The sequence below is a fragment of the Suricata suricatta genome, chromosome 10 (assembly GCF_006229205.1).
Source record: "Suricata suricatta isolate VVHF042 chromosome 10, meerkat_22Aug2017_6uvM2_HiC, whole genome shotgun sequence".
Taxonomy (NCBI): domain Eukaryota; kingdom Metazoa; phylum Chordata; class Mammalia; order Carnivora; family Herpestidae; genus Suricata; species Suricata suricatta.
The window spans coordinates 39,815,462-39,838,398 of NC_043709.1; the positions used below are offsets into that span (position 1 = coordinate 39,815,462).

Genomic DNA, 22,937 nt, shown 5'->3' on the forward strand with positions numbered 1-22,937 from the left:
ACCATTATTATTTTAAAATAGCAGAGAAATGAATGGACTTCAATCATTTGAATGTGGGTCTAGAAAGCAGAATGGTGGTCCCAAAAAGGAATATTCATGTCCTAATCCATGGAACCTATGGATGTTACCTTATTTAGAAAAAAAATTTTTGTAAATGTAATTAAGTTGAGGCTCTTAAGCAGAAACCATCCTGAATATTCAGTAACAAGTTTCCTTATGAGAGATACACAGAAGAGATTTAACAAATCGAAGGCGAGCAGGCCACGTGACCATGGGGGCAGAGAACTGGGTAAGCTGGCCATGTATCAAAGATTGCTTCCGGCCACCAGGAGCTGGAAGAGGCAAAGAACAGATTTTCCTCTAGAGCCCCAGAGGGAATGTGGCTCAGCCAACACCTTGAACTCAGACTTCTGGCCTCCAGAACTGTGAGAAAATAAATCTCGATTCTTCTAAATCAACCAGTTTGTAGTAATTTGTCACAGCAGCCACAGGAAATTAATACAGTTGGGAAAAAAAGATATTTCCTAATCAAAATTTTCTGCTTCTATGTAAGTGCAAAATTTAATAAATGGCAATTTTATTCTTTTTACTTGTCTCCTTATGCTTCTACCTATAAGATAGATTTCAGGTCAAAATATCACTTCTAAAGTAAAAATGTCAAGTTTTTATTACGATTGTTATTTTCCTATATGTTTAATGTTCCCATGCTTGTCTCTTTGATACCATCTAACAGTGATTTCTAGGCTGTATTTTTTTTTATGTTTTTTATTTTATTTTTGAGAGACAGCAAGAGCAGGGGAGGGTCAAAGAGAGAGGGAGACACAGAATCGGAAGCAGGCTCCAGGCTCTGAGCTAGCTGTCAGCACAGAGCCTGACACGGGGCTCAAACCCATGAACCGTGAGATCATGACCTGAGCTGAAGCTAGACGCTTAACCAACTGAGCAACCCAGGCGCCCCTATTTATTGACTAATTACAGTTTATTGTCCAGTTGGTTTCTATATAACACCCAGTGCTCTCCTCCATGCTCATCACCTTCCTTTCCCTCTCCCCACCCCCATCAACCCTGTTTGTTCTTAGTATTTAAGAGTCTCTTATGGTTTGCTCCCTCCCCCTCCTTAACTATTTTTTTCCCCTTTCTCTCCCCTATGGTCCTCTGTTAAGTTTCTCCTGTTCCACATATGAGTGAAAACATATGGTATCTTTCTCTGCCTGACTTATTTCACTTAGCATAACACCCTTGAGTTCAATCCATGCTATGTTGCTACAAATGGCATTCTTTCTCATTGCCATGTACTATTCCATTATATATATATAAACCACATCTTCTTGTCCATTCATCAGTTGATGGACATTTAGGCTCTTCCATGATTTGGCTATTGTTGACAGTGCTGCTATGAACATTGGGGTACATGTACCCCTATGCATCAGCACTTCTATGTCCCTTGGATAAATCCATAGCAGTGCTATTGCTGGGTTATAGGGGAGTTCTATCGATAGTTTTTTGAGGAACCTCCACACTGTTTTCCAGAGCAGCTGCACCAGTTTACATTCCCACCAACAGTCTAGGCTGTATTTATCAGCAACCTAAATAGAGTACAAAGTGAAGGACTTGATTGAGCATTCTAAATTTTCCTTCAGAGGTGAGGCATGGAGAGCAGAGCACTAGAGAAGAAAGGATAAGAAAGAAGAAGAAATCGTTTGTGTAAACTACATGATTTGTTGGGAAGTGTGTAGACCTGCTTTTAAAAGGATGTCTCAAATACCAACAGCAGGATATCCTACAAAATGACTTACCAGTTATTCCTTAAAACCATGGAGGCCAGCAAAAACGAGGAAAGTATGAGAAATCATCATAGCCAAGAGGAACCTTTGGAGATATGAACACGAAATACAATGCGGTATCCTAGGACATAAAAACATTAGGTAAATTTAAGGAAATCTGAATAAAGTAATGACTTCAGTTGGGTATGTCATTATTGGTTCATTAATTTCAACAAGAGCCCCATACAAATATAAGGTGTTACAGGTAAAACTGGGTGCGGGACATATGGGCACTCTGTGTCCTATCTTCTCCATTTTCCTGTAAAACTGTTCTAAGCACTAATCTTATTAAAACACACCATATACATATGCACACAGCTGTCTCTACCAATATTCATATTTCAAATAAGAAACTAAAGTTGAAGGAAGTGAAACATTTAATACAAATCAGTAAGTCGAGGAAATTTTCTCGACTACTTCCCGGAATGCTAGTGCATGTTGCAAATAATTATTTATTAAGGCTTTACTCCCTTAATTATTGGCGATGTTCTTAAAAAGGAACCCCAAAAAAACTTTTTTCCAGACTTAACAAGTAGAAGGGAAAGGAAAGGAAAAGCACAAAACAGCTGGTTGTGCTTGCAGTCTAGTTTCCAGGGCTAACTGGCGTGCCATCTGCTCGCAGCATAGAGTGGTAACCATGGTTCACGTGTCACACCAGCGTGCGGTGTTACGAAGTTTGTCCCAACAAGCCTGGACAATTTAGCTTCCGCGCAGGTTGCTGAGAGTAGGGGGTGGCGGTGGCAGCGTCCAGAGCGTGTATATCGTTTATCCAAACTCCATCTGCTCTCCCCTCCCCTGGCCGTGCCCGCAGTCTCCCAGCGCGGCAAGCCAAAGGGACCTGACGGGTCTTTTATGCATAACAAAAGAGCTCTCCCCCTTCTCCCGCCGCCCCCGAGCCACCCCCGAGCCGCCCCCACCTTGGCTTTCCCGCGGCCGCCGGGGCCCGCGTCCCCGGCAGGAATTGGCTCCCGGGGCCCGAAGTTTCCAGGTACCCGGAAGGGGGAGGGGGCCGAGGCGGCAACAATTGGGCGGGTGAGGCCGAAACGCGCGGCTCGGAGCGCCAACACTCCTAGGGGCGGGGGGCCCGGGCTGTGCCGCCGGGCGATTGGCCCGGGCCACCCACGGGCCGACGCTGATTGGCCGATTCTCAAATTCGGTCTCAAGGCGCCAGAGGTGGTGTTTTAGCGGGGACTGCGATCCGGGACTGTAGCGCTGGCACTGCCCTGACACCGTGGGGTCCCCGCCAGCTCTGGGAGCTCGGAGCGGGGATCTGCGCGCCTCGCTTTCCCCGCCCGATGTCGCCATCCGCCTGCTGATCTCCTCGCCCCTCTGGTCCCTCGCCGGTGTGAGGTCGTGAAGGTCCCCACAGAGGCAGGAAGCCTCCTTCTCAAAGTGGGAGTAAGTAGCGTGCGCCCCTAAGACCTGAGTGGAGGCGGGAATTGGGGGGAAAGGGGAGCCCCCTCCCCGCCCGGGCTGCCAGTCTGCCTCCCCTCCTCTCCCTCGCTCCGGGGATCGAGGCATTTCTGCCGCTGGACCAGGAGCATGTGAGGTGTCCTGGCTCTTGCTCTCCCTCCCGCGGGTCAGAAGAGGGGACTTGTTCTTCCTCTCGATCTGGGGGGTTCATTGGAAGAGTTTATCCTGGGGATCTGCTGGGAGGCCTGGGAAGGGGCTGCGCTAAGATCTGAGTGGGTTTGGTCTAGCGATCAGGTTTCTCTCCCCCCGATTCAAAACCCCCTCAAAACCGAATTCTTCCCAGTGCTTTGCGCCAAAATTAACTGACCTAGGAGACCCTGTCCTTTCTGACAGATTTGCCCTACCCTCTCCTGACTTGGTAACTTTGTTTTGTGCTGTTGTTTTTCATAAAAAATTATCAGTTTTGTCGATTTTTTTTTTGCCTTCCTAGTTTTTAGTAATTATCAAACACACTTTATTAAGTGTTCGTGTTATTCATGTGCGTTTTGGAGATGGGGTGGCTACACTCCTGGAAATTCCCAGGATGAGTTTAGAGAGGGAGAAGTTCATGTTCATGAGCAAGTAATAAATAGTTTTGTTGGAGGAGAAAACATCCAGTTATAAAATCACTTTCTAATGTAATTGTGCATTCCAGATAGAGGTAAATTGTTTAACATTAAAAGACCTGATCAACCCCAGGCAGCCCAGAATAGATTTTGCCATCGAAGATGGGGGAAATGCACAAAAGGTAAATGGACTTAAATACCTTAAGCGCTAACATATTTAGGATAGTCATGTCTAATTCAATGAAGTATTCCAACATATCACTTGTATTTGTCTTATAAACATAATAATGTTGATCATTATAGAAATATATACTTTTTAAATGGATACATCCAAACCATTAATGTCGAGTTTCTCATTCATTGTGCATTAGAAAGAGGCTAAGTTAGATGTGATGTTGGAACCAATTTATGTGAATCGAAGATGTGCTGGACATTGCAACCAAAAGTTTGTAATACTTCCAGTTGCCAAGAGTGGAATTAGCTAATGCTGTGCAGGAATGTTACCCCTTGGTTCCTGGAATCTAGACTCTACACTGTAATTACTGGATATTTAAAGTGCCACGAAATGTTCTTCATACCGATGAACTATCTCCTCGTGACTGTTGCATCCACCCGAAATTAAGATCTGTGCCTCCCAGACATAGGGAGCTACAATGACTTAGCCCACTGACATACTCTGAATATTTTACAGTGCTATTCCTGGTTCTGTACTGAGACTTTCTCTCCCTTTTGCACCCCTTGTGACTCTTAAGACCATGGTTGTGTCTTCAAGAAACATAACAAAGTGGCCATAGTAATGTCTAAACTACCACCACACCCACATCAGCACAACTGCACTCACCAGCTAGTGCCCTACTGAAAAGGTGTAATAGCTTGCTTGTGAATGTCTACGCATTTTTAGGCAGAAGCCAAATGTAGAACAGAAACTTTGAATATAGATCTGAGCATAGCAACTTACTTGGACATTGAACTTCTCTAGGTTCCTTGTCTTATTTTTAGCCTTGCCATCAACAATGCAACTGTCTGTTTGCAACGCACCTGTTAGGTAGACCTTTGAAGAATCCTTGACAACTATGAAGTTTGGATAGGTGTGCAATTGTATGTTTTTGTCGATTTCTCCCCGCTAGCATTCAAAAATTTTTTGTTAGGAAAAGAAGTATACCAAAACATTGTTGTTTTCAAGAGGACTTTCTCAAAATGAACCTAAGCCATATGAGGATGGAAATGCCCAGACTTTAAAATGTATATTGGGAGTTTCGGCTCTGGGAGTTTCAGAGCAAAACGTTTTGTTTTCCTTGATCATTTGGATGGAATAGCCTTGAAGGAACACGTATGCACTTATATAAAGCCCAAGGTAGCGTCCACTTCTTTCCTTTCAGGTCAGTGATTTTTTTATCAAGTGCCTTCCACAAGGGTGTTCTACTCTAGTTAGTATCAGTGAGTGCTGTGTCCAGGTGAACTTTCCCATTTTAATGGGTGTGGAGAAAAACTCCAATGAGTTCACAAAGAGGTCGGGAAAGTGGTTAAATGTTTGAAATGGAATGTATGAGCAGGGATTCACCTTTCAAAGAGAAGGCAAGGAATGAGAACAGTGTTTCTGCTCAGAGATGAGACTTTTGTCTCCTTTTCACATTGCTGTGTAGGAAAGGAAGGAAGATTTTGAGGGAGGGCAAGAACATGGGGTTTGCAAGAACATGGGGTTTGCAGTAACAGAGATCAGGGTTTGGCTTCCTGCTCTGCCATTGATTAGCTCCATAACCTCGAACTAATGTATCTATTCAGTCACTCAATAAATATTTATATTCCAGGTGCTGAGATACAGTAGCGTAAGTTTCCTAACTTCTCTAAGCCTGTTTTCTTCCTTCCGTAAATTGGAGCTAATAAATAGCACCTCCCTCTTTAAGTGTTTGTAAAGTACCCAGCAATACACACTGTTCACACTGTACGCAGTGGAACTGACAACCCAAAGATAAACATGTAAGGCCCTGAGAGACTTTCAGGGACTCAGATGCAAAACTAACCGACTGTATTATGATTTGCTAAGTGCCATCACACAAGTGGGAACAAAATGTTTGGCAAAATAAAGGAGGAGGAAGTATATTCACAAGGGATCCCAAAAGATTTGGGAGAGGAGGGAACATCGGGGCTAACGAAGCCTCCATGGCTGAGGACATTCAGCCTACAAAAAAACAGGAGTGAGCAAGATGGACATTGTAGGCAGAGGAAACAACGTGAGGTGCAGGCATACAAAAAATGTTCAAGATACTCAGAGTGGCCAGAAACTGGCGGTGCTGAATTGTTGCTTGAAAGCCTCTGGAAGATGCCTGGTACAGTGTTTTGTGGGTCAGCTGGCATTTAGAGGATTTCTCTTTCTTGACTCTCTACACATTGGTCAAGAACTAGAAGTACGGTATTGTGCGAGCATCTTTTTGCTACTCATGGAGAAATTTTTTTAAACATACAGTTTTCAGTTTCATTACTGAAATTCATTTCATCGCATTTACTGAGCCCAGTTGCAAGATAATAAACAAGACAAACTCCTCTTCAGTTGTTTACAGAGCATTTGGGGAGGACAAAGGAAGAAAACGGATGGTTTGGCATGCAGGGGTGAGTAAGAAGGATTGAGCTGTTGGGGTGCTTTGTGAAGGAGGCAAACCTGAACAGGGGCTTGAAGGGATGAATGCTAAGACTTAGGCAAGTGGAGAGGGAGGCAGGTACATTTGGGGACAGTGCCCAGACTTAGTGGGCACCGGTTTTCTCCGAAGGTCATTCATCACTTTTTGGAGTGATCGAGAAAGAAGGTAAGTTCATTTGAAGTATATATCTGGACCCATGTGTGGGAGGCACTGGTTGCCTGATTCTGAAATTCATGAAAGGTCCTAGCCAGATAGAAACTTGTGAACTGTCAACATTCAGGTTGGTTTAAAAGCGCTGTACATGAGGGCGAGGGAACCATCCCAGAGAGAGCGAAGAGAGGACTGGAGAGCTGAGACTCTATGAGCGGAAAACAAGGAACCAATGAAGGATACTGAGAAGTAGGGAGAGAACCAAGAGAGAAAGTGTGCTGTCTCCAAAGGGCTGCATGTTTCATAGAGCAAAGAATAGTCCACAGTCTCAACCACCGCAGTGAGGTCGAGGGAGGTGTGACCTACATGAGAGCAGTGGGAACCCCTGAGAGACAGGCAGAGGAAAGCCCTCAGTGTGGATTACTCATTCTAGAAAATGTGCTCTGAAGGGAAGGGAAGTTCAATAGTAAAAGCTAGAGGGAGACACTTCCTAACATGTCCTCTTCTGTAGTGAGCCTTAAACCACAGGGAGAGTTTCAACAGGCAAAGCTTCACCAATAGCATTAAAGACAAAGTAATGGTGCAGGGCAGGTTTGAAGAAAAGCAAGTGTGCTGTTTGAGCACAATGTGGAATATGCATTAGCTAGAACTGGAAAAGCAGTTGGCAAAATATTGCCAAGGGCCCCGACAACGCTGATAACTGCATATGTTAGTTGAGGTGACATGATCGAAGCTGTATCTGAGACTGGTACCAAGATCTTGTAACTACAAAGCCTTTCTATGGCAGCACAGAGCAGAGTCGAAGTGTTGGTGTAATTCGTAACAAATATCCGTATAGCGCTCAGGTGACAAACTGCCTTCACCTTCATTATATGATCCCCGTCCTCACAGCCACTAGATGGCAGGTAAGCCAGGCTATGTTGTATCCATTTGCGTATGAGAATTGAGAGCCTGTTTCATGGGTTACGTCTCCCCAGACCCTCTCTAATCGAAGAAGTGACTTCCAGGGTGTTGCACTTAGACTTTCTGGCAGACAGATCAGACATGGAGGTAGGGTGCTGGCAGCTAGTTAGGGATGCTCTGGGCAGCCGCCTCTGTGGGTAGGAAGGGGAGGCAACGGAACTAAACAAAGGGAGAAGCGGATCTGGGACAGTCTCCGGGGAAGACTGGAGTTTACCTACCGGGAGTTCTAGCAGGGGCAGGGGGCCAGGCTTTTACATGGTCCGTGCTGCCTCTCCTGGCATTGAGGATGGTCCAGGCCTCCCTGGGAGGTTGGGAGTTTGGAAGAGTCCACTCTCTCAGTCCTGGTGAAATGCTTCCAGCATCAGGGAGAATGAGTCCTTCATTCCTGATGAGATCTCAGCACATCCCTGTGTCTACCACACAGCTGGAAGCCTGGCTGGAAAGCCTTGGAGATAGATACTTTAGTTGGAACCCCTCATTTTATTGGTAAGAAAACTTGGGGTCCAGACAGAACAATTTGTCCAGTATCAAAAAGGCACAGAGCAGAAACAAAAACCAGGTTTCTAGCCTCATTCAAGTTCCCTTTCCATTTATACAGTGTCAGGACTGCACACTAGACAGACAGTTGAAACAGGGTACGATTAGATTACAGTTGACTTTGCCCATCTGAGATCTCAGCATTCACATTTGTTTGGCATTCTTTTTTCTCTTGAGGTAGAGGTGTGTATAATCATAACCTAGTAGGTAACCTAATTCCCCTCCAACTTTTAAGTATTAAACTGTAGTGAAAACATATCGAAGTGTTGGAGGGAATAATCCATCTAAATTGTTCCTCCGTGAGGCAAAAGTAGGAGCTCAGGACTCCTTTGAGAATACGCAGGTCCCCTAAAGGGAGCAGAGAATGAGTGCGGATCTCTGTCCACCTCAGCGAGGCTGGCCCACACCTTATCACAGGGATACTTTTTGGAAAATGAGATAATCAAGGCACAGTGTTCTGTCAGCACCCATAAGGGGCAGAGCACTGTGCCAAAAAATTATGAGGAATGAACCATGGAACTTGATTCCTGACTTCTGGAAGTGCACAGTCTCATTAATGAGTCAAGACACGTACCTAGGAAGTTAAATAACAATATAATGCTCTGTATTGTATTAGCTCTGAGTGCCAGAATGGACAGTAATAAAGAACGGGAAAGAGGGGAACAGATAATAGGTTTTATTGAGTGCTCACTATATGCCAGGAACTATTCTAATACCCCTTGAGGTTGGTATTATGAACTTCATTTTCAGTTGAGAGCATTAAAATATAGTGAGACGAGCAGTCTGCCCTCGCTGATAAGCAGCAGAGACAGGTAACCTGGCCCAACAGCCTGTTGCACAACTATTTCCCCATATACTGCCTCTCCACCGCGCCGCTGGGGGTAAGTGGCCTCTGCATACCTTTTGTTGGATCTATGATAAAGATCACTTTCTTCCAGTTTGCACCCCTGATAAACTCATTTCTAGATGCAGGATTTCAGAAACTTCTGCCTGTCAGCTATTTCTTGCATACCAGTGAAGGTTGTATGTGACCCCAGGCAAGTTATGTAACCTCTCTGTGCCTCAGTTTCTTCATCCGAAGACTGGAAAAATAGTAGAACCTAGGTCACAGGATTAGATGAGGAATTAATGTAAGGAATTAATATATGTAAAGTACATAAAACGGGGTGCGGTGCCTAGTAAACACTCAGTACTTTCCCTTCAGAGGTCCCTTGTAGAAGACTTCATCAGAACTGCAAATCAGTAGGGACGTGTTACAAGACTTGGGTAGATGCTGTGCTCCAGCCTGGCTGTGTCTGCTGCTCAGTGGGAAGGTGTCACCCCCTTACCCCCTCCCTCTCAGTGACACTGGGGCAGAACCTCACTGCAGCCAGCCAGCAGCTCTGCTGGTCCAAGGAACAAGACTGGCCCCACTAACACAAACTCCAGGTCCTCCCAACCATCTTTTCCTGTCTTCAATGTTGTTCCTTTATGGGAAAGCACCTTTCTTAAAGAACTGCTCAGCCAAAATCCAAGCACACAGTAGCTATAGAGTGATAGGTGTATAGGAAAAGGAGGGACAAACCTTTAACTCCTCCACCTTCATCATTATGTAAAATACAATTGCTTGGAGGTGAGTTCTGCTACAGAGAGAACAGAATCTTTCCGTTTTTAAATGGCAGATCCTTATTTTAGGGGAAAGAAACTTGTTTTCATTAGTTGGTATTTCCAAATGTGGCTTCCATACATTTAGTCCTCTTTCAAAGTGGACTAAGGGACATAATGGACCCATCACTGAGCGTTTCTTACAATTGTAAAGGCAGTCTACTCAGAGTGTGGTCTGGGGGCAGGTGCTAGTCCACAAACTAGTGCTAAACTGCAAAAAATTAAGAACTGAATTTGAAAGCCAGGCCCTAGAAAGCTCTGCAACAATTTGATCTTGCCCCCTGTGGCAGCTAAGCCCATGATCAGTGGTCTCTTCCTATTGAACAGGCTGTAGGTTATTTGAGCGACAGATTACATAGAGAGTCACAGGTGGTGGAAAATGCATATGAGTCCTGTGAAATAAAAACCACATATCAGTATGTGAGAGTTTGGAAATAAAAAACCCTGGTCCTTCACCATGGATAGTTTGAGAAGTACTGTCTCAGGGAATAACAGCCCTTCCAGTTTGGTTGGAAATGTGGCAGTTTGTTGTATACTTATCCATTGGTTGGTCCTGCTACAAATTTCTGTATTAGCACCTGTGAACACTGGACCCTAACAGCATAATTGTACTACACCCGTTAATGCAAACTTGTAAATAGAGAAGCAGTATGCACTCAGCCCACATTTGCCCTTGTTATCATCCCCAACAATTGCAAGCATCTACCAGTGACAGATACACTCGACTTCTTTCCCAGAGATGCCATAAGAAGTATGTTGAAAAAGAGTAGATGATAATCATGTTTGAACTGAACCACTCTCGGATTCCATGAACCTTCAGTCTATTTTCATTAGTCCTACCCTGATATTTTTCAGCGGTGAACATATGGTCTCTTTGTATTTTCGTGTCTTGGTGAATGAATGCTCTTAGCTTATACCTGCCCTTTCTCTTTCTTACTAAAATAGGAAAACATATTTGTTGATCTCTCGAGGATGGCCCTGAAGACTCCAGTAAAAAATGAGCCAATTGATTTATCAAAGCAAAAACCCTTCACTCCAGAAAGAAACCCCATTACTCCAGTTAAGCTTGTTGACAGACAGCAGGCAGAACCGTGGACGCCCACCGCTAACCTGAAGGTGCTAATTAGTGCTGCCAGCCCTGAAATAAGAGACCGGGAGAAGAAGAAGGGACTGTTCAGACCCACTGAAAACAAGGATGGTGCCTTTACAGACTCTCTGCAGGTAAACAGGCTGTGCATCTCAGGCTTTATAGAAATTTTTTTTAAGTTTATTTATTTTGATGGAGACAGAAACAGTGTGAGTAGGAGAGAGAGAGAAAGGGAGAGAGAGAATCCTAAGCAGGCCCTCCTGCTTGTCATGGAGCCCAGTGCAGGTTCAAACCCATGAAACCTGAGTTGAAACCAAGAGTCAGACACTTAACCAACTGAGCCATCCAAGCTCTAGAATTTATAGAATTTTTAAATCTATACTTGATTATTTAAGTCATAGTTCTCAATTTTTCAGTTACCATTGAGCCAAAAGCAGTATTAAACTTAATGTCTTCCTTTCTTCCTTTTTTTTTATGGCCATTGGGGTGATTTAATGGCATGTCAGATGTCTATAATGGTAAAATACCTTTAGGCAGGCAGTATCTTTCATCCACAAATCTTTGCTATTTATAGATATCAAAATATATCAAAACTTAATATCTTACGACTAGCTGAAATGGATTTCTCATTCTGTGTCTTTTTCATAATGAGTGTTTTTTTCCTCTTCTGGGTGCTACTCCCTTTACTACTCCCAGTACACATTTAAAAATGATAATTTTTCAGTGGTGCCTGGGTGGCTCAGTGGATTAAGCCTCCAACTTCAGCTCAGGTCATGATCTCACATTCGTGGGTTCGAGCCCCATGTCAGAGTCTGTGCTGACAGCTCAGAGCCTGGAGCCTGCTTCAGATTCTGTGTCTCCCTCTCTCTCTGCATCAAAAATAAATAAAACATTAAAAAAATAAAAAATGAAAATGATGATTTTTTTAAGAAAAACTATTTCATAATTTTGATTTAACGAAGAAGTTTGGACTTTTTAAATGCTGCTGATATTATAGTTTTGCTTTGATTTTGAGAGTAATAGTTTATTTTAGACGTGGGAAATTTCACTATTTTTATATATGTTGAATTCTTTGCTTTGGGGCCTTAAAGGTAGATCATCTTTAAATTATCTGTCCTGTGGAGAACCAGAGCGATTGAATAAGCAGCATATCTATACTTTAAAAAAATAAATCAATCAATGGTCAATAATTTTCACTCTCCAGTTAAATGTTTTCCCAGGCTTGCTAAGAAAAGTTACAGATTTGAGTCTTATTTGTTTTCTTCCTTTTGGTAGACTTTTTATGCTATAAGAATTACCAAAATGAAGAAATTGACAAAAGAAAAGTATGTCCCGATTTACAACTTGAAATAAATAGAACAAAATGAAGTGACTCTGGTATACTTCATTGCAGTGATAGAACTAATTAGTAGATTCTTCCATATAACTAAATACAGACCACACTCTGAGAACCGCTGCCCCAGAGAAACTCCCGTGTGTGTACACCAAGAGACAACAAAAACAATATCGTGGCAGCACAGTTCCCATTAGCGCACACTGGAAACAACACACACGGCTAGCAGTAGGTGAATGGATCACTAAATTGTGGTATATTCACATAGTGGAATATCAAACAGCAGTGACAATGAGAGAACATCATAGCTATGTGCAAGAACGTGGATGAATTTTAAAGACGTAGGCTGACTGAAAAGAGCAAGTTTCAGAAGACTATTTACTAGTTTCAATTTTACAAAAGTTGAAAACCCAAACAAAACAAAACCTAAGCAATATATGATATAGGAACATATACATATGTGATAGAACTATTTGAAAATGGCCATGAAATAATACATACAGATTTAGGAGAAAGGTTACTCTGTCGGGTAGGCAGATAGATGTATATTAATAGTATTGTTCAGTTTGGGTGTTAAAGATATGTACATAAGTATATTTTTTATGACCAAATATTCTATCAAATGGTAGTAAAAAATTATTTTAAAGATATTCCTCAGTAATTTTTAGGAATATGAAAAGGTTCTATGAACAAAACATTTGAGAATTACTGTTCTAGGGTGTATATCTAGTAGTGAAGTGATTAGGTCATTGGATATGCAAATATTCACAAAGTAATTTCTTTCCCAAGTGCTGTTTTCATCCCCCAGTAATGTGTCAACATTTATTGATCTACATCTTCTCTGACTCTTGACACTGTCAAATTTACTAATTTCTGCCAATCTAATGGGTATACAATGGTGAATTGTTATGGTATTCACTTACTTTTCCTTGGTTACTAATGAGGCCCTGCCTCTTTCCGCATGTTAACTGGCCACCATGTTTTCTTTTTCCTCTTCTGTGAAGTGTTTGTGCATGTTCTTTGCTGATTTTTATTGTTTTTTTATATTGATTTGTAGGAGTTTATTGTATAATCTTGAAAATAAACCTTTATTAGTTATATGTATTACAGTTCAATTTAGTGCTTGTGTTTTTTCATGTTGCTTCTTATAATCAATTGTTCCTGCACTATTTATTCAGTCCTTCTTGCTCTCCCAAGTTGCCAATGCTATCTCTGTCTTATGTCGAAGTTCCTTTTATGTATCTGGTTCTTGGCTCTCTTCTGTTCTGTTGGCCAATTTATGCATCCCTATACCAATACCATCTTGTAATAAGCCTTGATATCAGGTAAAGCAAGACTCTAAACTTACTTTGCCTCAGAGTGTGTGGGCTATTCTTTGCCTTTTGTTCTTCCATATATACTTTAGATTGGACTTTTTTTAATGTTTATTTATTTTGAGAGAGAGTCTGTGTGTGTGTGTGTGTGTGTGTGTGTGTGTGTGTGTGTGTGTGTGTATGCACATGAACAAGTAGAGGAGGGGCAGAGATAGAGGGAGAGAAAGAATCCTATGCAGGCTCTATGCTAGCACAGAGCCCAATGCAGAGCTCTATCTCATGAACCATGGGACCATGACCTGAGCCAAAATCAAGGGTCAGACATTTAACCAACCAGCCACCCAGGTGCCCCTTCAGATTGGATTTTAATTGGAATTGCATTGCATGTAGATTAATTTGTGAAGAATAAAGCCACACTGAGCCCTCCTATCCTTGAAGATAGTATATTTCTTTAAGGTTTAAGTATATTTCTCTAAGATCTAATTTTTGATATTTTATGCAAATAGATTTTTGCTAGATTGTCCCTAAAAACTTTATCATTCTTATTACTATTGTAAATAATGTCTTTTCATTTTTCTGGTACTACCATATGGCAATGCAGCTGATTTTTTCAAATCTATTGTTTTGCCTTTACAGCCACTTTGCTAAATTCACTTATCATTTTAATAATTTATCTGAGATATTTTTGCATTTTTTACGTAAACATGTCTTCCACAGAATGAAAATTATGCTTATTCTTTTCTAATCCCTGTGCCTCAGTTTCTTTTTCTTGTCCTCAGGCACTGGCTAGGGTCTTCGATATGAGATAGAAGAGGTATTGTCATAATGGGCAACCTTATCATTTTCCAGATTTTAAGAAAATACTTCCAAGATTTTTCCATTAAGACATGTGTTTGCAGTTGGGTTTTTATGAATACACTTTATTAGAGAAATTCTCCATTTCTAGTTTTCTGAGAGCATTTTTGAAAATCATGAACGGGTGTTAAATTTATCAAATGCTTTTTCTGAAGCCCATTGAGATAATCATACCACTTTCCTCTTTGAATCTGTTCGTCAAAAAGCGTTTTACTTTTGCGGGTTTGGAGTGATCCTTTTTCAAACGTGGGTTGCTGAGACAAGGACACCACTTTAGTGTCCTTACAATAAAAAAGAATGAAGAGGAGTAAGACTTAGCTGCCCTTGTTCAGTTCCATGAACCCTTGGACAGATGTAAAAAATAAAACACTTTGGTGACGCACTGCAGGCCAGTGGATCTGAGATTTTTATGTCAAGAGGAATCACCCAGGACCTAGATTCTGATACATCAGGTCTGGGATGGGGCTGATACCGGTGATACTGATCTACAGTGTAATGAGCACATTCGTAGCAAGGGTGTAGCAAGCCATAAATGCCGATATTGTTCATTTTTTAAGCTTTTAACAAAAGACTCATTCTCAAGTTTCAAAGGAGAAAAAAAAAATCAGTCCAAAGAAAGCAACCAGTAAAATGTTAAGAACACTAGGTTAGGTAATGAATGTATTTTAACCAGAATCTAGAATGGTATGTACTGGGATGTCCCCCAGCTTTGCCAACAACTCATTTGTCCATGCATTTCTTCTGCACTTTTCATGGAATTTCTCCATAAGGATGTTAACTGTGACATCTCTTCTCTCCCTTTTGTCTGCCCTTTGCAGTTTGATGTTGTAGGGGACAGTGCTGTGGATGAATTTGAAAAGCAAAGGCCAAGCAGAAAACAGAAAAGTCTAGGACTCCTGTGCCAGAAGTTTCTAGCTCGCTATCCAAGCTATCCCTTGTCAACCGAGAAAACAACCATCTCCCTAGATGAAGTTGCTGTCAGTCTTGGTATGTATCCTCAGATTACCTGGAGGCTCGTCTCCAGTCACAGTGGGAAACTGGTTTCCTCGGGCAGGCCAGAGTCTTCAGATGGCTTCTCATTAAGTAAAGAGTGGGCTCCCAAAGGATAAGGACACAGGAGCAAGTAGAACTTCCTTCTGTCATCAAATTTCTCATCCTTATGCAGAGGATTCAAGGGAGTCTTCTCGGCCTGAGGGGGGAACGAAAATTTGTGGGTTTTGACCTTATAAATATTTGTATAAAAGGCTCACATTAAAAATTAGTATATCACTTTTAATTTCGCATCACTGCAGGCAAAGCATATTTTCAAATACCTTGCTGTTTATTTTTTAAAATGCTTCTAAGAGTTCAGACCTGGTGTTACTTCCGTTACCAAACAGGATTTGAGGACAAGAGCTTTATGTTTGAAGACATACAGTGGGAGACTCACAGCAAGCCTCCCAAACTGGAGGGGGCACGTCTGGACATAAACAGCTAAGCCTTGTACACGTGTTCACGCGCCATGGCGTGTGCAACGAGGGGTCCACGTGTTCACGCGCCATGGCGTGTGCAACGAGGGGTCCACGTGTTCACGCGCCATGGCGTGTGCAACGAGGAGTCCACGTGTTCACGCGCCATGGCGTGTGCAACGCGGAGTCCACGTGTTCACGCGCCATGGTGTGTGCAACGCGGAGTCCATGTGTTCACGCGCCATGGTGTGTGTAATGTGCAGTGCAGAATGGGCTCTAAATACGCAGACAGCTGCCTCAGAGTAGAGACCCCTAGTGGACATGGCTTGCAGTTGGTCTCATGATAAACATTGTTGACAATCTTAACTAAGCAGAAATCACAGTGATTTGAAGGTTTACGGTGTCCCCTTAAAAATTAAGAGTTTACATACAGAAGAAAAGAAAATCTGCTAAACAGGCTTTATGATAGATTATATTTTTAATTTATTCTCTTTCTTCCCCTAACCCTGAAAAAAGTCTCCCAGTAGATGATTGTCAGTCTGAATTATTCAAACTGATGGCTAAAACTGCTTTAGTTGCTGGGAACTGAGATAATGAGGCACTGGATATGATGGAATGACCAGGGGCTGGGCTTTGGGTCAGATGGCGCGCTCCAGTTTACAGGCTGTGAGTTTTTAAAAAGTCGCTTAACCTTTTCCTGTCTGTAACCCAAGATTCATAGCACCTACCTTGCAGAAACTTAAGAAAGTCGGGGAGAATGTCAGCAACATGCCTAACTCAGGCATGGGAACTCTTACTGTTAAGTGGAACAGTTTCTATTCAACTCTTACTAGATCTCTCTCTGCCCTCCCCAAGCTGTCCTTTCCCCCTCTGGGAAAGGAAGCACAGTGCCTGATTGGGGAGCCCAGAAAAAAACAGTATTTGGCATCATTGCCACTGAAACAAGAAAGGGAAAGTGACCCAGCGGATGAAGGCTTAGTGTACACCCATTTGAGGCACAGGCCTGGAAACTAATTTTACAGAGGATGAGGGTAAAACAGCAGCACACAGTATCCTCACTGATTCATGAAACCAGCTTCCTGCATACACCCAACTTCCATCCATGGATGTTGCACTCATGTCAGTGCAAAAGACAAAAAATTAGACAAAAGCTCCATCAAAGACTAAAGGAAGCATGGTAATAACTGATAAATCCTTGGGGGCGTAAATAATGCCATGATTAGGATTAACAGGATTACGTTGATACAAAAGAAAAGGGCTGGTTGCCAGGAAAACCCTGCCTGGCAGAGAAGCCTCCGAGTAACCTGAAGGTCTCAAGACCTGTGAAATGGAACTTTCTAGTGCACCGGCCAGTAGACAGATTAACCCAGTCCAGACTGAAAAGATGATTGACAGATTAACCCAGTCCAGACTGAAAAGATGATTGTCTAGACAGGCAGCTGCCACAGTGGCTTTTACCAGCACTTCTATTAAACACCCATTGTGCATATTAAACACTCATCTAACCCTTAAAGCGGTCAGAATCTTCCTTTATTTTCCCTTCTTAGGATGTCTGTTCACTAGATGGAGATTTAACAGTTTGTATCAAATACAGAATCACAGAAAGCCCAGCATATGGCTGGCCCTGGGGTGTCTCAGTTGCATTCACATGACATTTCTAATGGGAAGGTTTATGAAATGTTACACTCTAAACAAGATGTGTTAATATATGAAAACAGACTGGAATAAAAACCCAGGCAGATCGGGACAAGGGGCTGTTGGCTGCCCCTGCCAGCACCTTTCAGTAGGCATCTGGCACCGAAGCCTGCGCTTCTGAGGATGAAGAGCCTTTCAGGGTCATGAACCAAAATGTTCTGATTGACTATGAAATGCCTCTTCCTGCAGATGATAGAACTTCATTTCCCCTCCAAAGTTGTCATCAGAATTTGGTCAATTTCTTGTGTTAAATCTTTGAAGGGCCAGAAGCTACATTCACTGAGTCTGCTCTGATTATATAATGGCTCCTGGCAAGTGAGCAGAAAGACGGCATCTTTGTAGCTGGACCAGTTTTCTGGGAGATGCCCGGAGGTTTTATGATGGGTACTCAGATGAAAGCAAGGGAGCCAGTGGGTTCCAAAAGCCTAAGGGCCCATGGCACAACAGGATGAGTCACAGGAAAGTTTTAAAATCTGTTCCTTTTGTGACGTCTCATGCTGGCAGGGATTTTAGGTATTTCCAACGCTCTGGACAAATATTTACAAAATAGTACATAACAGTAGATACAAATTGACACCCTATCGGAAACCCTTTACATTTATGGTCACATGTAATCTTCATCATCTAATGAGATCAGTACGAAGGCACAGAAAGATTAGCCAGGTAATAAGGGATAGAGCAGGGATTCAAATCCAGGCAGTCTGACCTCAAAGCCACCACACTAAACTATGATAAATATTTTTGGTAAACGTGATAGACAGCCCATAATTCTAGCTATTTTGAGAGTGTTGGGAAAATGGGTAGAGATTTGATGAACTTCATGGTCAGCCTGTATTTTACATGAAGAGTCTCTGTGCTTTATTCATGGGCTGTTTGGCCCAAACAGCTATGAATGGGAGCACAGGGACAGTTACCAGTGGCCAAGATATGACCAAAAGGAACCTCGTATGTTGTTCAGCCCTGGCTGTAGATTCCTCCAGCAGCTTGAGAAGGGTGCCCAAGCTCTAGACTCCTGAGTTCCTAACACAAAATCGGAAACAAAATATTTGCCATCTATTTTCCTTCCTGGGCTATTAAGAGAGTTAACAACAGGGGCGCCTGGGTGGCTCAGTCAGTTGAGCGCTGACTTCGGCTCAGGTCATGATCTCACAGTTTGTGAGTTTGAGCCCTGCGTCGGGCTCTGTTCTGACAGCTCAGAGCCTGGAACCTGCTTTGGATTCTGTGTCTCCCTCTCTCTCCCTGCTCCTCCCCAACTCACGCTCTGTCTCTCTCTCTTTCAAAAATAAACATTAAACATTTTTTTTAAATATCAAAAAACAAAGAGGTAACAAGATAATTATTTCACATCATTCAAACTCCAGGAAAGGATAGAATTGTCCCAATGAGGTGTCATGCATTGGACACAGTTTATTTTATAGTCTGCATAATTAGGAGTCTAAATCAAAATCAACCAAATAGCATTCATCAAGTATCCATTAGACATACTAGTACATGTGGTGCTCAGTCCCTCCTGTTTTAACATGAAGTGTTCACATGGTTTACCTAATAGGTCTAAAGAAATATTACTTTAAAGATGTATTACTATTGCTGTAATAGAGATAGAACTATCATCCATCTCTGGGTGGACGTTTTTTAATCCTAGCTCTTTTAAGGGTTAGATCCCAAGAACATCCTGATATGCTGAGTTTGTGGGGCATCCACACTTGCTGGGCATTGCCCTGGGCACCATGTAGGGCAGCTTACAGACATGGACCAGGCCCTCCAAGAATTTTTACTCAAAAATGTTTGCCTGCATGATGGTCATCTTCTATCTTTCAAACAGGCGTTGAAAGGAGACGTATCTATGACATTGTAAATGTGCTGGAATCACTGCATCTGGTCAGCCGGGTGGCCAAGAATCAGTATAGCTGGCATGGACGGCACAGCCTGCCAAAAACCCTGAGGAGCCTCCAGAGACTGGGAGAGGAGCAGAAGTATGAAGAGCAGATGGCACATCTCCAGCAGAAAGAGCTAGACCAGAAGGATTGTAAACTCGGAGAACGTAAAAAAGACGGCTGTCCAGATTCTCAAGATCAACAGCTCCTGGATTTCTCTGAACCCAACTACCCCTCTTGTGAGTGCACTGTAAACCCACACAAGTGATGTTTCCTTCCACAGAGATTCGCTGCTAAGGCGGGAAGTGCCAGACTGACAGCCCTGGAGGGAGATGTCCTATTCTATCTGCTGAAGAAAGGGAGACAGATGGCTCCCCCACTGGGCTTCCCACTCGACCTCACTCAAGCCTGTCTGGTGGCAGTTCACTTGGTATTTGGTGTGTTTGGACCATAGATCGCTAACAGCGCTCCCGTTTCTGATTGGCAGCCCCATGCTGACTTCTATTTGTGGGGCTTTAAGGAAATTTCACTTTGAAAGAAGTTATCTTTTCAGAGAATTCAATTTTTAAATTCTATTTAGGGCAAATTAGTTAAACATGAACCCCGTTAGGAGAACACGTTGATAAGAAAGATGGATAACCCCTGCTGTCATTTGATACAGAATTTTTTTTTATTTATATCTACATGGTTCTTCCCTTCCCAGCTCCTATTGGTCCTCTTCCTGTTTTAACGGCTGATCTTCATCATTCTCACCCTATACCCCATTGCTAAGATGATAAAGTGCAAGCATCACTCGGCAGTTCCCTAGCAGATCTAATAGGGATGGAAATGTGGCCCTGGTTTTCATTAGCTTTGCTGCCTCACGCCTTTAGCTCCACCCCATGAGCCAGTTCTTATCCTAATAACCAGAGGAGACAGCCATCTTTCGGGGATGGTTTGCCTGCCATCGACAGCAACAGACATCTAATCAGTGTCTCCCATTCATTTATAGCTTAGTTCTTCACTTCTTTCTGAAGAGCAATGGAAGGGGTGAGAACCTACTGTGTTTAAGATATAGTCTAGATATTGTGGGCACAGAGATAAATACAGAGAAATATAAACAGAGTTCTTGCCTTTGAAGGAACAGCTAATTTTCTGAAAACAGTCCCTGAAGTCTACCCTTCCTTTTCTCCTTCTGCATTCATCTTTTCAAAAAGTTGCTTCAGGAAAACTACCTCATGGATTTATTCTATGAAGTAGGAGCGTAAAGCATTAAGAGTGGTTTCAAATATGCATTTCGGAGTTTATGCATACTGTAGAGTAATTTTGCAAGCCATGGGAAAATCCATCTCATTTCTTGAGGCTCCTGGCTAGCTCAGTCAGGAGAGCATGCAACTCTTGATCTCAGGGTCATGAGTTCAAGCCCCACATTGGGTGTAGAGGTTACTTTTAAAAAAAGAAGAAGAAAAGAAAATCCATCTCACTTCTTTACGAGCCATCTTTTTGTGCTGTGTCCAGTAGGCTTCTGCCTATAACAAGAGTGATCTTTCCATCTGCTGGTAGAATTAGTAGTTCTGGCAAACTCTAAGTACTGTCTTTCATGTGGTAAATTATATGTTTTGATGCTTTCATTTCATTCCCTTTGTAGCATCTGCAAACAGTAGAAAAGACAAGTCTCTAAGAATTATGAGCCAGAAGTTTGTCATGCTATTCCTCGTCTCCAAAACGAAGATTGTTACTCTTGATATGGCTGCCAAAATACTGATAAAAGAGAGCCAGGATACCCCAAACCATAGTAAATTTAAAAGTAAGCATCTTCACCTAAATCCACTTATCAGTACAAAAAGGGTAGTATTTCATATGTTATCTTCTGCCTATGAGAGTGAAAAAAAATTGGTTTTGAGAAGTGCAGTCTTCCCTGCACTCATAAAGGTTCTTGGTGCTGTGAAAGGTAAGTTAGTAAATACTAGAATTCCCATTAAGTTCTGTCCGATGCCTTCCTTAGCAGTTAGAATGGATGGTGGAAGCAGAATGCCATCCATCCCACAAATGCAGGTCAGGGAGCGTGTAAGATGCTTTGTGTTTCTCTTTAGTATTGCTGCTTCCAAGACAGAATGTCTGAGTTTTCTCTCCCCTTTTTTCCTCTCCCCCTGCCTACTCTCCTGATGGGTGGAGATGAAAATTGTCTGCAGGTAAGAACCAGAGGAATGAGCAGGGCAGGGTAGGGGTGGCGGGACAAGGCTGCTGGGCAAGAAAAGAGAGTTTCCGAGATTGTACCCCAGTGCGTCTTCCTTTTCTGTCAAGCCTGGGTCGAGCCAAATGTCCTTGGCTGCCAGTAGCCCTCAAACCCTGGGAAGCCATGAGCTCAGCGTTCTCTGCTTTTTCTGTTTCCATTGGAGGTATAGGCACTCTGTGGGAGAAATGTAGGTAAAATTCAGCTCTATCAGAATTGGGAAGAAGATTGCATCTGGGGTGAATGTTTGATGTTCCTGGACCATCAAATCAAAGCTCCTTTGATTGGTCTTAGCTACAAAGTCAAGTGGGTTTCCTACCTGTGAATTGATTTCTTGAGTATTGCCCTGCCTATCCAGTCTTTTACCACCCCTTCTGAATTTCTCCTCTAGTACCTGCATTTTCAAATGTCTCTCCCCCAGCCCTCGTAAGACTCAGGGAATGCCCACCCCACCCTCCCCCCCTAGGTGGCCAGATGCCAGGATTCCTGTGAGGAGCTGCCTGTCTTCAGCACAGCTGAACCTCAGTAACCTTGAGCCCTAAGCAGTCTTGTGTGCCCAGGAGCGCAGCCTCACAAGAAGCTCTGGGGAATCCCTGTCATTTTCACAGGCCAGCTGCCTGCGGGAGCTGGTGCCACCCCCTCCTGCTGGGAGAAACTCAGAGCAAGCTCTTGACGTGCCACATATCAGAATTACATTTACTAAGCCTTTAATTACAGCCCCTTCCCCTCCCTTGGTGTTCTTGCAATCTCGGCGCTCCCTGCTCATCACCAGGTGCCTCTCACAAGGGGTGTGAAGTTGTGGGAAAGCAAAGACACACTGACCTTCCCATAGTATGTGTCTTCAGATGCATCGGCTACATAAATCCTGGGCGATTACATGACAGAGCCCTTGGCCTCTGCTGCACCCCACTGCTTTCTGCTTGAGGTTTATATGGCAGCCGAGAAAAGTGACCTATCACATAAACTAAAATGTAATGGTGTTACAGACGGTGTGACCATAATTGTATTTTGTATCTTCAAGCAAAGGTACGACGCCTCTATGACATCGCCAATGTTCTGACCAGCTTGGCTCTCATAAAGAAGGTGCATGTAACAGCGGAGCGAGGCCGTAAATCAGCCTTCAAGTGGATCGGGCCCGTGGACTTCAGCTCCAGCGGTGAGGGGGCATGGTTTTGCTAGGGACCTCTTCTATTTACAATCCCCAGTTCCTTTTCCGAATCACGCATCTACTGCACAGTGAAACTGATCCGCCTTTCCCATAACCCGTGTCATGTTCAAAATTAGACTAGCGGTATCACTCTTGAAACAATGAACGTTGGTCTGTAAATGGTGTGTGCGGCTGGCTCCCA

General features: G+C 43.0%; 1 protein-coding gene across 1 annotated transcript in view; it reads left to right on the top strand.

Moving 5' to 3' along the window:
- Window positions 1-3,772: 3,772 nt before the first annotated feature.
- Window positions 3,773-22,937, top strand: part of E2F7 (E2F transcription factor 7) — a 34,999-nt gene continuing 15,834 nt past the window's right edge. Inside the window, exons 1-7 of the mRNA XM_029955449.1 lie at window positions 3,773-3,778; window positions 3,931-4,023; window positions 10,717-10,992; window positions 15,178-15,346; window positions 19,325-19,615; window positions 21,004-21,162; window positions 22,610-22,744. Of these exons, the coding sequence (XP_029811309.1) occupies window positions 3,773-3,778; window positions 3,931-4,023; window positions 10,717-10,992; window positions 15,178-15,346; window positions 19,325-19,615; window positions 21,004-21,162; window positions 22,610-22,744 (1,129 nt within the window). The remainder of the gene's footprint in view (window positions 3,779-3,930; window positions 4,024-10,716; window positions 10,993-15,177; window positions 15,347-19,324; window positions 19,616-21,003; window positions 21,163-22,609; window positions 22,745-22,937) is intronic.